This window comes from Ambystoma mexicanum, chromosome 10, assembly GCF_040938575.1.
Source record: "Ambystoma mexicanum isolate Mex_15411 chromosome 10, UKY_AmexF1_1, whole genome shotgun sequence".
NCBI classification, from domain to species: domain Eukaryota; kingdom Metazoa; phylum Chordata; class Amphibia; order Caudata; family Ambystomatidae; genus Ambystoma; species Ambystoma mexicanum.
The window spans coordinates 340,436,237-340,452,127 of NC_090932.1; the positions used below are offsets into that span (position 1 = coordinate 340,436,237).

The 15,891-nt window shown below is 46.4% G+C and overlaps 1 protein-coding gene across 2 annotated transcripts in view; it reads right to left on the minus strand.

The window, feature by feature from the left end:
- ASH2L (ASH2 like, histone lysine methyltransferase complex subunit) overlaps nt 1–15,891 on the minus strand; it is a 1,246,012-nt gene that overhangs the window by 425,707 nt on the left and 804,414 nt on the right. For both annotated transcript variants that reach the window (XM_069617945.1, XM_069617946.1), the window contains one exon: nt 8,814–8,910. In XM_069617945.1, the coding sequence (XP_069474046.1) occupies nt 8,814–8,910 (97 nt within the window). The remainder of the gene's footprint in view (nt 1–8,813; nt 8,911–15,891) is intronic.

The following is a 15,891-nucleotide window of genomic DNA, read 5'->3' on the forward strand; positions in this document are numbered from 1 at the left end:
TCAAAAGGAACTCTGTTGATGTAATCGAAATAAAAGATAATCAAGCTCTTGTGTCAAACCTTCATGATTCTTACCTAGGTCATGATGACTATCGTAGGAAAAAGAAGAAGACATTTAAAAGGAGATTAGACACTTTCTTGGCTCATACAGAGGAAGTACTACCTGAGATTTCTTTGAACTCAGGCAATATAGCTTTGCGCACCCCCTCAGAAGGGTGGTGGGTGCTCTGCGACACTCTGAAGAAGAACACATCACCATTGGAGTTATCCACAGGGAGAGCAGCTCCTTTGGTCTTATGTTAGGTTGTCTTAGGTTGGGAGGTGTACAGAGGGATTCCCCAGTCACTGAGTGAACCGGTTAATATCATTCGGTATAGCTCTGTGGTAAGGGCAAGCCCTGACCAGAGTTGCAACCAATTGTCCATTACATTTTCTACTATATTCAGAGAGGAGGTAGAACTCCCCATCAACAGAGGTAGAATCTTGGCAATATTGGGAGGAATTATCTCACTGACTGGGATTTCCTCAGCGGTTATTAAGTGGGTTGAGTTGAAGGAGGAAGATTTGTTCAATGTGAGCATCACGCATTTTTATTCTCCATTGGCTTGGGGTGTGATTAGAGTACATCAGGATTTTAGGATTAGAGGCTATGATACTTTTGTACTGGAGTCAACGAAAGAATGGTTCAAGAGATGGGATCGCCTTTGCTCTAAAGTCTAATTCGGAGGATCCACAAGCACTAAATGTCAATTGCACAGTGGGCGTCTATCGCCAGAGGCACGCGTCTATTACCAATAATGGCCATGAATTAAAAGGAAATTGTGACTGGCTACTAGTTTCATTGTTGAATTCTAGAGGCCTCAGACCAGGCTTCTAGTTATCCCTCAATTTCATTACACAGCTGGAATACCCAGGGCTTTAACAGCTTTCTGAACCCTGTACTACAATTTTATATTGTTTTTCAAGAGACTTGGCTCTGTGAACTTCCAAAGAATTACAGCTTTAGGATTTGTATGAAAAAAGCTAGGAAGGGAGTCAAGGGCCGTCCAGCTGGCGGCCTCTCAACAGCTATTAAGAATTATTGATGTCTTCTTAGTGAAGAAGAAGTTCTTTCAGATATGGATGCTGTCCTTGCGTTGAGGGTTAGTCTTACTGAAAGTTTTGAGGTCCAAAACATACTTGATGATCGATTGGTCTGGACCGACCTGGACAAGCCTTTCTTAACATGGGTAACTAAATATCCAGCCTCTTGTATTAACTGTGCAGGGGACTACAAATGATTTTGTGTGGACGATGATCAGATAGATGCTGTTGAACCCTTAGTCTCCTCACGTTCGGAGTGTCTAATGGGGCCAAACCACAAAGGATGGGCTGCTGGGGGATGGGGGTAGAATGGCCTCTCTCTATGCAGAAATAGGAACTGTTCAGGTTGAGTGGCAATGTAAAAAGAGACATACTCCTACACCCCCACCTGGTAGAGACATACTCATACACCCTTTTCCTCCTCTACTATTGATTTTATCTACATCTCATACGCCATGTTGGAAAGGGTGCAATCCTTGGCAATCTTGCCTAATAATAGTAGTGATCACGCATGCCTGTTGTTGACAGCCAGACTCCTTCGCACTGCAAGTTTTTGTCTTCCCTTGAAATGCACCAACTTTGTAATGAATAAAGCTGGGCCAGCCTTCGACAAGGGCTAAAACACTTTATTTATTCGAGGGCAAAGTAAAAATCGATTGGGACCATTGGTCCGTAAAGGAAAAATGATCCAATTGTGCCCGTGGTCGATTCAGCCAGACTTCATCTGTCTGGAAGAAGGAAGTGTTTTCAACCTGCATTTGGAATCAGAAACCCTTTGTGGAATCCCATGCTGCTCCATTCGGCATGCAGATTAGAAATCGTAAGCGAGCCACTCGACAGGCTGTGAGATTAATCATGGCTTCTCCAAACAGGGGGATGAAAATGAAAAGTTTAGCACGCAAGACAGACAAAGCTGCTTAACAATTGGCTGAAGTCACAGAAAATACAGAAATACTGCAGACAGAATCATTCGCTCATGCATAAATTAATTACTTAGGACTCTAAAGGAATATGGTGGCTGCTGAACGGTACGGACAATTACCAGGGATCCTCCGAATTTAATTGTATCCCAGAACAGGCTGTAATGATTTGCACTAATCTTTTTTGAATAGAAGAAAAATGTAAGGAACCCTTAATGATCGAGTCGAAGGCACTGTGAAAAATGAACTTTGCGCACCAAGATCTGGAAACGGCGCTGTAAAGGTTAAAGAACTCAAGCCCTCTCAAGGTTAAAGAACTCGAGGGGCTGCAGCCCGGACGGACTCACCATCATGGTCTTGAAGAGCAGTGTGAAATTATGGTCAAAGATTCTCTGGTGTCTATTTTTCCAGGTCTCTAGCACCATGGAGCTTCCAGAGTCCTGGGCCTTCCCTCTCTATTATTGTACCTTCCAATTATAGGACGATATCCCTAATTGACTCACCTTCTAAGGTTTTAGCAAGGTTTATTCTGAAGGATTAATTTCCAAGGGGCTGAAGAGACACATAGGCAAGTATTTTTACAAATGGTTTTAGAAAGGGGTGGGTACTTCCACAAATGGGCACATTTCATCTCTTTTACAGAGAAAAGCCAACCAGAACAGTTAGAACTCTTTACATAGGGCAAGTCTGGCTATGTTCTCCACCTTTGATAAGGTTAATAGAGGTCGTCTGCGGCGTAAACTTAGAAATTGGGATATGCCAGCAGGCTTGTTCACCATGCTTATTTTGTTCTATTCCAACAATAAGTTGAAAGTGATACTTAACTAAGATGAGCGTTTATCGGGGAAAGTGTTGGTTGATTCCGGATTGAGACAGGAGTGCGTTCTGGCGTCAATTTAATTTATAGTCTTTAGATGTGCCCCTTGTATTTTCTGAAGCCTCTCACCACGCCCCTCCCAAGATAAGGGTCGCTGGAAGTGGCCCGGTTAGTTTACACCGACAACATCATTTTAATTGAGGCTACCCCAAATGGATTACAGAGAAGGCTTGAGTTAACATGTGGTTTGGTTAGTGAAAATAATCTAATTAATCCAGAAAAATAATATATTATGTGCTATTGTGCACATTCACCATACGTTCATAAAGGCATTCAAAGTAACTCATTCAGCAGTCAGGTAAGTAGATGAAATGCAATAATGATGCAACCAAAGCGAATTACCCCAACTTAAGCAGTCCAAACCCTAAAATGAGTGGGGCCTGGTGCCCAAAAGTCGTAGGAGCCACAATGTTTCTCACCAGAATGTAGTCTGTAGGCAAGTTAAAATGTACTTGTGTTGGTGATGGATCAAAATACTTCAACAATTTCACCAAGGCTAGTGTTCTTTTGTATTTCCAGAGTTACTGTCCAGGTTCGATGACCAAAAGGCAGTGGAATGGAAGGTTAGGAGACAAAGGGACTTGTTCCCAATGTTATCCTATGGAGGACAGGTGGAAAAGATGCACTGCATTTACTTAGCCCCCAGACTCACATTTTCCCAGATGACTGTGGATAGTCTGGCAGTCACTGGAGGTGGGATTTCCTGCCGCTGGTTCCAGTGAGGGGTGCCCAGGAGTTGCAGGTGCGGGGATTCTTCTGGTCAGGTACAACTGCAAGATGTAACCACTGGTGATGAAGAAATGCAAGATTCATCGATGCAGTCCTCTTCAGGATACTTCACCTGACATAGGGAAAGGGAGTTCCAGAGACTGTTTCTGTGCACAAGCGACAACAGGTACCCTTCCAGTCGCAGTCAAAGAAGCTTCTCTAGGACAGGATCCCTTGACGCTTGAATGCCGACATTCTTAGGGAAGGTGCCTTGAGGCACGAGCTGGCGACTGCCAAAGTTCTTGGTGTAACAGCGGAATGGCGACAGTTCTGGTGAGGTAGCCCATGAGAGAGCTTGTCAATCCACAGGGAGTTCCAGGGACACTTCCGAAAACTCAGGGTGGCTGGATGCTTGAGAAGGCATTGCGACTGGTGGTCCCACCAGTCCAAGGGTTAAAGCTAAGGGTCTTCAGAGATCAGGTAGTCCAACAGGGCTTCACCAGGCCAGATGTCGGAAGGGATGCCAGGAGTCATTTTTGGATCTTCAGTTGGCTGTTAGTCTACGAGGGATTCAATGCTAATCTGAAGAAAGGGCTGCAGGAGTCGTCCCCTTATCCAAAATTCAGGCTGGAAGCAAGTCCAAAACCACCAATGGTAAGGATGTGCACCATTCAAAGAGCCAGTAGTTGTCCAATGAAGGGGGGATAGCTCAGGGGCAACACATTTGTCTTGGAAGCAAGAAGACAACGCAGCACAGCAAGTTTGAATCCTGATCCTGTGCTTAGTAACCAATCTCTAGTATTAAGCGTGTTATAAAAGAATAACATTTTTAGAAATATAATTTTAAACTACTTTTTCACTCACGCCCCAGAATCTCTGGCTCCATGCATGGTTTGCTTGGTGATGGCAGGCCAAGCTTATGACCTGTCTATCCTACAAACAATTAGTCAGACTGTCTTAGTCTTGCTGAGAGTCCCGATAGCTGGAATGGAGAACCTGAGAGATCAGTTGGTGTAGGGACAAGAGTAGATCCTCTCTTTGTGGAAGACGAATCGGAGGACAGATGGGCATGTCTAGAAGGTCCGGGTACCACGTTCTCCTGGCCCAATCCGGGCCAATTAGGATCATGGTTTTCCTGAACTTCCTCAATCTCCTTATTACATGAGGAATGACGGGGACTGGAGGAAACGCGTAGGAGTGGAAATTCCCAGTCCACTACAAACGCGTCTCCTCGAACTCCTCTCGGGAGAAATTCCCTTGAGCAGAATAGATCGCACTACCTGTTGACACTGGTCGCAAACAGGTCCACTTGAGGGGTTCCCCAAAGGGCAAAGAACCCTTGAAGGACTTCCTGAGCTAGTTCCTACTCGTGTGAGACTGTGCTCTACCTGCACAGAGCGTCCACCGCCGTGTTCTTCTCTCCGGCTAGGTGCACTGCTGACAGAGAGATTCCTTCTTGTATTTCCCAGAACCATAGCTGCATTGCCTCCTTCACAGTGTTAGTGACCCTACACTTCCTCTTTTGTTGAGGTAGTACATGGCCACTGTGTTGTCCGTCATTATCAGGACATTCTTTCCTCATACAGAGGGCAGAAAGGCCTTCAGCGCTATTCTGATTGCCCTTAGCTCTAAAAGGTTGATGTGTAGTCTGGACCCCAATGGAGACTAACGACCGCTAATGGTCAGGTCGTTGGTGTGGGCTCCCCACCCTGTGAGAGGCATCCGTCACTACTGTTATCTCTGGCCATGGTTGCCAAAAAGGTTCTCCTTTCAAGATGTTTTCCCAACAGGCCCACCACTGAAGGTCCAGCGAGACTCTGGGATTTGTAGGAGATCTGACATCCTTCCTGAGAACTGCGACCACTGGGTCCTGAGAGCCCATTGAAGAGATCTCATTCTCAGGTAAGCCTGTGGCACCAGAAAAATGCAGGATGCCATCAGGCCGGGCAACCTCAGAAAGTCTAAGGCTGGGAGATATTGGGCATTCTGGAATTTTGTCACCATCTGTAGAATGTCTTGAGCCCTCACCTCTGGTGGCGAGGCTTTTCCCAGGGATGCATCCAGGACTGCTCCGATAAAATTGAGTCTTTGTGATGGTATCATGTGGGACTTCTTGATGTTAGGACAAGCCCAGCCTGTGGAGGGAGATGCAGGTATGGTTTAGCTGTTCCAGGGCTTGTTCCAGGGAACTGGCCCTGATCAACCCATCATCCAGGTAGGGGTAGACGTGAATCCCCTCCTCTCCTGAGACTCGCTGCCACAACCGCCATTAGCTTGGTGAAAACCCTCGGGCGGAGGTTGGCCCAAATGGCAGAATCCGAAACAGATAGTGAGAGTTTCCAATGGCGAACCTCAGGTACTTTTTGTGCTTTTGATTGATTGGCACATGAAAGTAAGCATCCTGAAGGTCCAGAGATACCAACCAATCCTGAAGCTGGAGGACCTGAAGGATCTGAGAAAGGGTAACCATCTTGAACTTGTCCTTCCTGAGGAATTTGTTCAATTCTCGTAAGTCCAAGATGGGTCTCATTCCTCCTTCAGAATTAGAAAATAAGGGGAGTACCAACCCTTGTTCCTCTCCGCTACAGATACCGGTTCTATGGCACCTTTCTCTAGCAGGTCTAGAATCTCCTCCATAAGGAACAGGTGTGGAAAATTCAGAGAGTTGTTCCCTGGTGGATGACTCTTAGGTGTGCGTAGAAAAGGTAGGCATTAACCCTGGGCAATTGTCTCCAATGCCCAAGCATCTGAAGTAATAGCCTGCCATTCTGTCAGATGTTGGGTTAACCTGTCTCCTACTGCTGTCTTGTGATATAAGACCACAGAGGTTTTGAGGCGGCTGACGCAGAGGCTCAGGGTAAGGTAGCCCCTGCTGCTGTGGCTTTAGTACCTCAACCCCGTCCACCACGAGTAAATCATCTCTGGCCTCTTTGAGCTGGCTGTCCTCTGCCGTTTCCGAATGCGGAATAATAGCAAAAGAACCGGCCCCTCCAGGGCGCACCTGTGGGGCGGTTAGGAGTTTGTCTATTTGCAGCTCCAAGGGATTTGGCCGCCGCCTTGCAAGTTTCCAACTTCGCCAAACTGTCATCAGTCTTCTCACCAAATAGATGAGTGCCGTCAAAGGGCATATTCAGATGTCTGGACTGTACATCAGGAGCAAATCCAGACTTCCATAACCATGCAAAACTGCGGATTGTCGTATTAGCCGGCATGGCTCTGCTGATGCTGTCAACTGAGTCGAGACCCGTCAGGAGGGACTCGCACATAGCGTCCTTTACGTCCTTGATAATGTTCAAGGAACCGTCTCTCTCCTCCCCTTCAGGGAGACGGTCAGCCGCCATTGAAGCACACTCCCAAAGGGTGTGCCTAAACCTTGCCAGCGTGCATGTGGCATTAGCAGACTTTAGTGCCATGCTGCATGCCGAGAATACTTTCTTGGCCATGGCATCAAACTTTTTATTATCGCGATCCTGCGGGATTGTAGGGTATGCAGTTTGTTTACCTGATGAAGTTGTAGCTTGAGCAACTAAGCTTTCTGGATTCGGGTATTTTGACAGGTATAGGGGATCTGCAGGTGATGCCCTATATTTTGCTGTCAGTCTTTTGCTGACTGCAGGGATCACCTCTGGCGTTTCCCAGTTTGTAGAAACCTTCTTATATAAGGCCTTTTGAAAGGGGACGATAGGATCTTCTTGTGGTCCCGTATCAAGTATGTTGGTGAGGTCATCTTGCTCGTATCTAGGTGTGGGCCTAGACCACCCCATATATTCCATCACCCTGTTCATAAGTGTCTTGTAATTACTGTCTGCATGATCCCCTGGTTCAGGTTAATTGAAATCAGTCTCTGGGGAAATATCAATCCTGCTTGCTTTCTGTAAGGTCTCCTGCAGGTCTTTCAATCTGGCCTCTTTTGAGACCAATTCTTCAGGTATGGAAGGCCTCATCCACTCCAGACCAAAGGGTCTTTCTGCATCAGAATCCTGTTCCTCCTCATAAACTGAGGATAAGGTATTAAAATAATCTGAGCGGGACAGATGTATGTAGCTCCTTTCCAATGAAGGTGCAATAGTAGCCCTTACAGGTGGAGAAATACTAGTAATCGTGACGTGGACGTCATTGGCTTCGATGTATACGATATTGGCATGGAGGTTGTCGATAGAATCGACGTCTTCGATGAAGTCGTCGAGGGTCTTGACCCGACTGGCGTCGAGGTCATAGGCGATGACCTGTCCTTCAACGGAGTCACTGAGGGCGTCGATGACGCAGTCTTCGGCTTCGACATGCGAGTCGATAGTGACGTTTTGTACGTCACAGAGGCTTTATCTCGACTCGAGGATTTTTTCTCGCTCAAGGAGATTGTTTTGCCGAGGTGGAAGACTCATGGCTCTTATATTGACCAGGTTTTTCTCCTGGGGTAACGCCTCTAGGTGTCTCTGAGGGGGGGCAAGACCGCATTCTCAAACACCATTAGCATTTTCTTATGGAAATCCTCCCACTGAGCCGGGGAGCTGTGCTTAATGGGACATGTAACTCTCTCTGGTGAACTGGAGATGAGGTAGAAGGCGATCTATGACTCCTTTTTTTACTGTTCCTGAAGCGGATGAATGATGCAATCTGCTCAAGATCGTGAACAAGAGGGTTTCTTACATCAAGGAAATGAAGGTCTCGACTAGTCTGAGGTACGTTTACTATGGGTAATGGATTTAGGTGTCTTACCTCTCTCCAACTTCCCTCTGCGCTCTCTTAAGGCTTTCGCCGTCATCGATAAATAATCTTCACTTTCTGAACATGGATGCTCTGCCCCAAGGCACCACTGTCGAGGACATCTTTGCCCCAAAATCTCAGCATTTTTTAAAGCCAGATCGTGGCGTAGGTGAGCCGATGAAGCCATCTCGAATGAAGGATTGAAGAATTTTAGACGAAAAAAAAAACTCAAAAGATCTATTTCTTCAGAGAACCGAGCGTTACGTTCCCGAAGTTCATGAAGCGCAGAAAAACAGAACTGAGCAACGGACACTGCACGCGACTACTTATACCTGTGATGATGTCATTGTCGAGACGGAGGCCTCAGAAGGACATCGACTCGACAGGCCCTCTACTGAATAAAAATGACTGAAGCAGCAAGATGGATATTGGAATATCAAAGATAAGGAATACATGGGAGGACATAATCCATTTGAAGAGTTATTTTACGATCCATGCCTGAAGGTGTACATATAAGCTTACCTCCTTGTTCTCTTTGTTGTTCCTGTAGATCCGCCATCTTGTTTGCGTTTCGCTCCTCTTCCTTTACTACTACTGCTGCTTCCTGCAGGGACAGCTCCTTTGGAAGAAAGAAAAAAAAAAGTATTTGCCATAGTAATATAGGATTCTTAAGGTTACTTACCGGTTAGGCAATTCAAATTCTAGGAAATACCATTATGCGCCCAGATGCCACAGGGCCAGTAGCACAATACAAATACAACAAATACAAATACCAAGAATACTGCATATCCACCTTATGAAAGCATTAAATGAGCCAGGGTAGGCACAGAAACCACTTGAGTTTACCTATGCAACTTCTCAATTGCTAAACTCCATTTTATGTGAATAGAGGACAACATGCTGACATTGAGATGGATCAGTTTGATGCTTAAAGGGATGGTCTAGTAAAAATTTTTATTTAAAAAATAGATAGGCCACATAAAAAAAAATATACTAGCATCCTCCGTTTTAAAACTTCCTATGTAAAATTTTGAGCTACTCGAGCTCAAAATTCGAAAAAGCAAGCACAGGGGCGCCGCCATTTTGTGAAATGGAGGCCCTCGTGTGCCGGCTTTTGCGGCACTAATGAAGGAAAAGCCAGCCAGCTGTAGTAAACAAAGTCTACCGCTGGGTGGCTTTCCCTTCATTAGTCCCCACGGGGAGCCCGAGAGCCCCAAATGGAAAAGCAGATTCAGGCAGACAACGCGGCATTGCGGAAACAACCGTGTTATGTCTGCCGGAATCTGCTTTACCATTTGGGGCTCTCGGGCTCCCCACGGGGAGCCTGAGAGCCCCAAATGGTAAAGCAGATACAGGCAGACAACGCGGTTGTGTTGGAAAACGCTGCGGTTTTAAAACCGCAGCGTTTTCCAACACAATAACGTTGTATTTATGTTTGCGGTCGCTTCAAAAGCGACCGCAAACAAATTCTAAGTTTTCCGGGCTCCTCCAGCCCGGAAAACTTAGAAAAAAAAACCACAGCTAGTGCTTATTTTTTGTAAAAAAAATAAATAGCACTTACCGAGATTCAGCTGCAGCTTTCCTGCTCTGGTCTCCGGTCCGCGTCCTCCGAGTCCCGGCACTAATGAAGGGAAAGCCACCCAGCGATAGACTTTGTTTACTACAGCTGGCTGGCTTTTCCTTCATTAGTGCCGCAAAAGCAAAAGTCAGCACAGGAGAGCCTCCATTTCACAAAATGGCGGCGCCCCTGTGCTTGCTTTTTCGAATTTTGAGCTTGAATAGCTCAAAACTTTACATAGGAAGTTTTAAAACGGAGGATGCTAGTATATTTTTTTTTATGTGGCCTATTTTTTAAATAAAATGTTTTACTAGACCATCCCTTTAATCCCCTCTTCTAGTGAGACCCAAGCACTTTTTGCTGGACTTCTGGATCTTTCTCATTCTATCCTGAATGAGGACAGCCCTTTTCCCCCCTCTCATTCATTCTCATTTGCTCCGACTTTCATTTTGTTTCACCTTATTCTATGGAGTCTGCTTTCCTCCATACCTCAAAGGCATATGTGTTACACTTTTGCAGCACACAGCACCCTTTGGGCAGTTTTGCTAGGAACCATTTGGATTCTCCGTTTTATATTCTTTCTTGTTTCCTTAGAACTACTGTTCTTAAGCAAAGGGATAATTTGTATACTTCACAAAACCTATACTTATTAGAGATTAGTACACACTACCTCATGGAGTAGTAAGGGGATACCTAGGGTCTGCATTCTCTCTGCTCCTGTGACTTTCTAGTCACAGTGACAACCCTACAGGTATGGCTGGTGGCAGTGGACATGCTCTACCAACTATTGTACTATTTTGTACCACAGACTGTGTCCCCATTCTCGGTTATGCACAATAGGGTCACCTATGTTCTAAAATGGTGGCTTTCTTTTTTCACTGTACTTAAGGTAAATCAAACACCCCAAGGGAAACCTAACTCCACGATTCGGGGTTTACCATCAATATTTATACAAAAAGGAGAACAGGTACATAACAATTAATCTAGTAAATCTCTCATCTGTCTAACAGAAGATGTTAATTATGATCTATAACCATTGGTCCTGAAAAAATGGACTTCGTATACAATACATTCTTATAAATTTGACCATTTTAATTTTCAAAATCAATAAAACACTACTAAAAAACTTGTTTAAAACACACACACACAGTAACCCAAGATTTAGACCCACATGGCGGGTATAACAACCTAATGGGATAAATTACATCACAATTAACATATAAAATTCAACAAACACATGACAATTACAATACACTATGTATTTGAACAGTGTCGATTCACAAACAACCATATCCCAACATGTTTCAGTTCTTTATAGCTTCTCAGTGCTTGAACTTTCTTCAGGGGAAAAAATGTTTTCACAAATTCTTCACCACCATGTAATCCCGGGTAAGGAGCGCGGCGATCCCAAATAAGGCCACCTCTAAGTGTAGCTTTTAGTAGTGCTAATGTCGATGCCAATAACTTCAGACTTCTTCAATCAAGTCTATTCCAATGTATGGGTTCTCAAGGTAACCCTTCTAATCCCAAGATCTGCAAAAACGAGGCTTCACTGACGTTCACTTTAGAAACGCTTTAATGTTGACACTGAAGCAACATGTGGAAGTAGTCTATCACGCACACTAAACTCTTGTCATACAAAACACCAGCGTTCTCTTGTTGCCGCGGCATGTCCTTTCTTTTTTCACCATTTCGAGTGTGGTTGCCCTTTGTTAGCCCTTCTACCATTCTGGGAGGGGGAAGTCTGTGTGTGTGTTTTGCCTTTGATGGGAACCCTTAGGTGTCCCAGTCTAGGCTCCAGTGTGTCTGCGAAGGCAGGAAATGGGGGAGGAGTTTGATACTCCCCTGTCCTTTGTCTGCCAGAGTGCCTGGGTGGAACCAGTTCTCACTGAGGGGCTGGCTGTCCCGATTGGACATTCAGCTCCCCCTTTCTGTAAAATGCTGAGGGAGTTTACAGAAGAGTGAAGTCCTAATTAGGAACTACAGCACAACTTCTGCAAACTCTCCCTGCAGTTTATAGAAAGGGGCGGTCCAGCTGTCCAATCAGGACAGCCAGCCCAATAGTGGGAACTGGTTCCTTTCAAACAAGGTGAAAGACAAAGGGCTGAAGAGTTGGACTCTTCCCTCACTTCCTGCCTTCTCAGACACTCTGGAGCCTCTTCGGGGGAAACAGATTCCTGCCAAAGACAAATCAACCAAGGTAATTCCTGCCTAGAATGGCAGAAGACGAACTAGGAAACAACAAGCAAATGAGAAATGGCGAGAAAGAAAGAAGCCCACCATTCTAGCAGAGTGGTGGCCCTCCTGTGCATTACCGCAGCCGATTTGACAGCTTGCAAGTAATGACTAAAAGTCATAAAAGTAGTTTCACTGCCACCAGCCATTCAAGGAACTTGCAATTGTAACATAAATGGTACCAGGTAGGTAAGTAAGGGGATACATTGTATCCGCCCCAGACCTCCACATAAGGTGGGTTGTACAGGCTCACTAAAATAAATGTAAACGGGATGTGAATCCCACTTTACCTATTGGGAACAGTAGCCACAGATTGAAAAATGTAGGTACATAATATAAAAGCTTTCTCATTGCAAATTGTATAATAGCAACTAAGGATAAGATAAAGACATTCCGAGTCATATTGAACTAAACCCTAACTATGAAGGCTCAGGTAGGGGGGTAGGGGGAGGAGTTGCGGGCTACAGGGCCATGCAGTATGACAGCATTTTGCGAGCTCCTGCTGATCCTACATGATCCGGAGTAATGGTGATGGCTAAATGATGCATCCATGCATATAAAATTATTATTGGCTTGTAAGGTGGTGGAACAGCACTGTGTGTGAGCTGGAGGCGCTGCCTGCAACAACTGTGCTACAAGAACCGAGAGCAGTTCAGGAGCCTGGCTGAAGGAGGAAGAAAGATGGCGAGGAAACAAAGGACTGAGCGAAGTCCGGGCACCTGAGCAATGGAAAATGGTGCCCGACGCAACTGGCAAGCCGAAGCGATTGCGCTGGAATGTGTCGTAATGCGGCCGACCTGGACTGGCCTCTTGCAGTGATTGCAGAGCACTGAGATAAATCCGCTCACGGTGCCCTCCTGGCAGGCGTGGGCAACACCAGCTACCCTGCAGCGGGAATAGTACAGTGGCCCATGAACCGTAGAGTGGAGCGGAGGTGGGGACCAGAGGGTTGTACCCAAGAGCCGACTGTGTGCGGCACATCAAACAAAAATTGCGGCCCTGACGAAGCCGTGGAGAGCCGAGCGCAACTGACGGCACCCGAAGGTAGGCTAATTGCAGCAGGCGGCTGCACACTTTTGAAGGCTGCGGATACATAGTTGCAGCCAGGGGTGAACTGTGAAAGCGTACGGAAGAGCATACTACTTGAAAAGAGAGGAGGAAACCAAATTAACACAGTGGAAGACGGCAAGCGCAACGAGGGCGCCTGGACGAAACAGCTGATTGCAACGAATGAGAGGTGGGGGCAAGACACACCACAGGCTGCGGATGGAGAAGAAAGCCGTGATAAAAGCAAAACCACAAGAAGGTGCTACGCATTATGCCAACGCGGTTAAGGTGGGACGGAGTGAAAAGCTCCCGGAGCCCTTTTTGAGCGCTGCAGGTAGATGGTGTAGCAATCACTGGCTGGAGCAACGGAGCAACGTGCCACCTACGGAGCCCACAATGAGAGTACTTATATTAACTAACAAGGCTGCTGCGATTAGGGGCGTGCCTTGCAGGTCACTCCTAGTAGACATCAACCCCAGTGGGGATTCCTCCCGCCCGAGAATACGCACATAAATACAACAGCCAGCGACACTGGATGCATGAGAAATTGTTGGACAATAATCAAATCTTATTGTGGTTTCACACACTAAAATAAGTCCCTGAAACAGACCTGCACTCTCCTATTGGTGCAAGCAGGGGGGCAAGGCCCTATGATATGATATGATATAGTTTATTTATATATCGCGCTCATACACAAGTGTTTCAGAGCGCGACCATACAATGGGAGGGGAACAAGGGAGAATAAAAACAACAATCTTACTAGGCCCAGTGACATTAAGAAAGTGCAAGTGCATGGAAAAGGGAAAAAGGGGTAAAGTGCGAGGAAGGGGGAGAAGTGGAAAGTGCGGCACAAAGGAGAGAACAGAATAAATAATAAGTGCAATAAATAAATGCAATAAATACAGGCAGAGGCAAGTGTGTGATTTGTCAGATAGGGTATATCTGATAAGTGCAGAAGAAAAATGGGGGACTGCAAGGGTACAGATACCGATCCAAGTGCAAGGGGTGGCTCGGAGGCAGTGCAGGAGGGAGAGCAGGTACCTGGGCCCCGAGGGACAGAGGGTGGCCTGAAGCATGGTGCCAAGAGAGAAAACAGATCAGCAGGGGAGAAGAGGGGCAAAGGCAGAAGCCCTGGGAGCGAATAGCCCGCCCACCTTTCTCCTGTAGCGCAGTCACTGACAAACTTGGCAGATCCTGAAGAAAATCCATCCGTTTTCAGGCAAGAAGATGGCGCGTGCCCCAACAGCAGGGCGCCTGGACTGGAACGCACAAACGCGCCTGGGCGGGCTGATCGGCAAAATTTACAGCGCAGAGTGTGACCCTAGGATGGCAGAAGAAACACACATGGGCGGACGTAAGTAGAGGATCCACAAAAGACAAGAGCTTAAGGGAAAGTGTGCTGGTCCGGATGACTAGTGAGGTGGGCAAGTTCGTCCGCGGAGAGTAATTCTCTCCTCCGCGGAAAAGGGACTTTGGGTCTGCAGAGACTCACTACACAGACTGCGAGAACACAGACCCTATACATGCCAGAGAACTCTTGACTCTAGAAATAATAACTCAAAGATGCACGCCAGAGTACGGTGATAGACACTATAAGATCCAAGTGCAGTGGCGGATTGGGACATTGACGTTGCATGAGGTAAAGCTGTAACGAAAGCGAGAAGTGAGAGTTTCAGCATTCATACCAGGATATAGAAGCAACAAACAACTGGCAGTACATTGTAGTGACTGCTAGCGACCACCTCATGTGACACGAAGGACACTAACCCTAGAAGAAGCATGTGATACACCCAAATAGAATGAACCACTCCTCGAGGGACAATAGTGCCCCGGTCCGCCGAGATATCGAAGAGCGCAGTGACACTGTTAAAGCAGTCTTGTCATCCAAAGCCAACAAAAGGGGAAACAATACTCCATAGACACGTTTGCTAAGCCTGCTCAAGCAGTGGAAAGCATGAAGACGCATACTCCAGAGACCCAAGCTGCAGTAGCCCCCGGGAATGGAGATCAGAACATTTTGGAAGCCATAGCAGCTATAAAGGCCTCGCTGGAACTGAAGATAGATGCGATCAGTATTGATGTGGATCTCCTGAGACAGGACGTGAGGTCGTTGGCGGAATGCAGAGGCACATTGGAAAAGGAGGTGCAAGCGAATAAAAATAATTGCAACGAGAATACCAAGGAAGTCTCCATGTTGCGACAAGTACGGAACCTGGAGGGCAGAGCAGAGGAAGCAGGACGAGCCAGGAGGAACAATGTGCGAATTATTGGGCTCACGGAAGGAGAGGAGGGCGCAGGAAAGGGGCCCTCCCGCAGGGCTTCGTGGAAAAGCATGCGCACAGCTCTGACTAGGCCTCCACCCGATGCTCAAAACCAGGGGCTCAACCTTGGTCGATAATTGCCTGGATAATCAACTACAGGAATAGAGAGAAAATCCTTGAAAATGTTCACAAGGGTGGCACGATCCAAAGGGCATTGGCTAACATCACGGCATACACGGATTATACATTCCTGGTGCAAAAACAGAGAATGAACTATACGGCAGTCAAGAGGAGGTTGTGGGGTGCGATCTTCAAGTACATGCTGCTGTACCTGGACAAATTGAAAGTCCTATACAAAAACCGAGCTATCTTCTTTGAGACTCCAGAAGAGGCGAGTACATGGATGGATGAAGCGAATCTGATGGATGAGGAAGAAGATCAGCCAGGAGGCGGGAATAACAAACAGGAGGGCAACGCTTAACCAAGGAGTAATTATGCA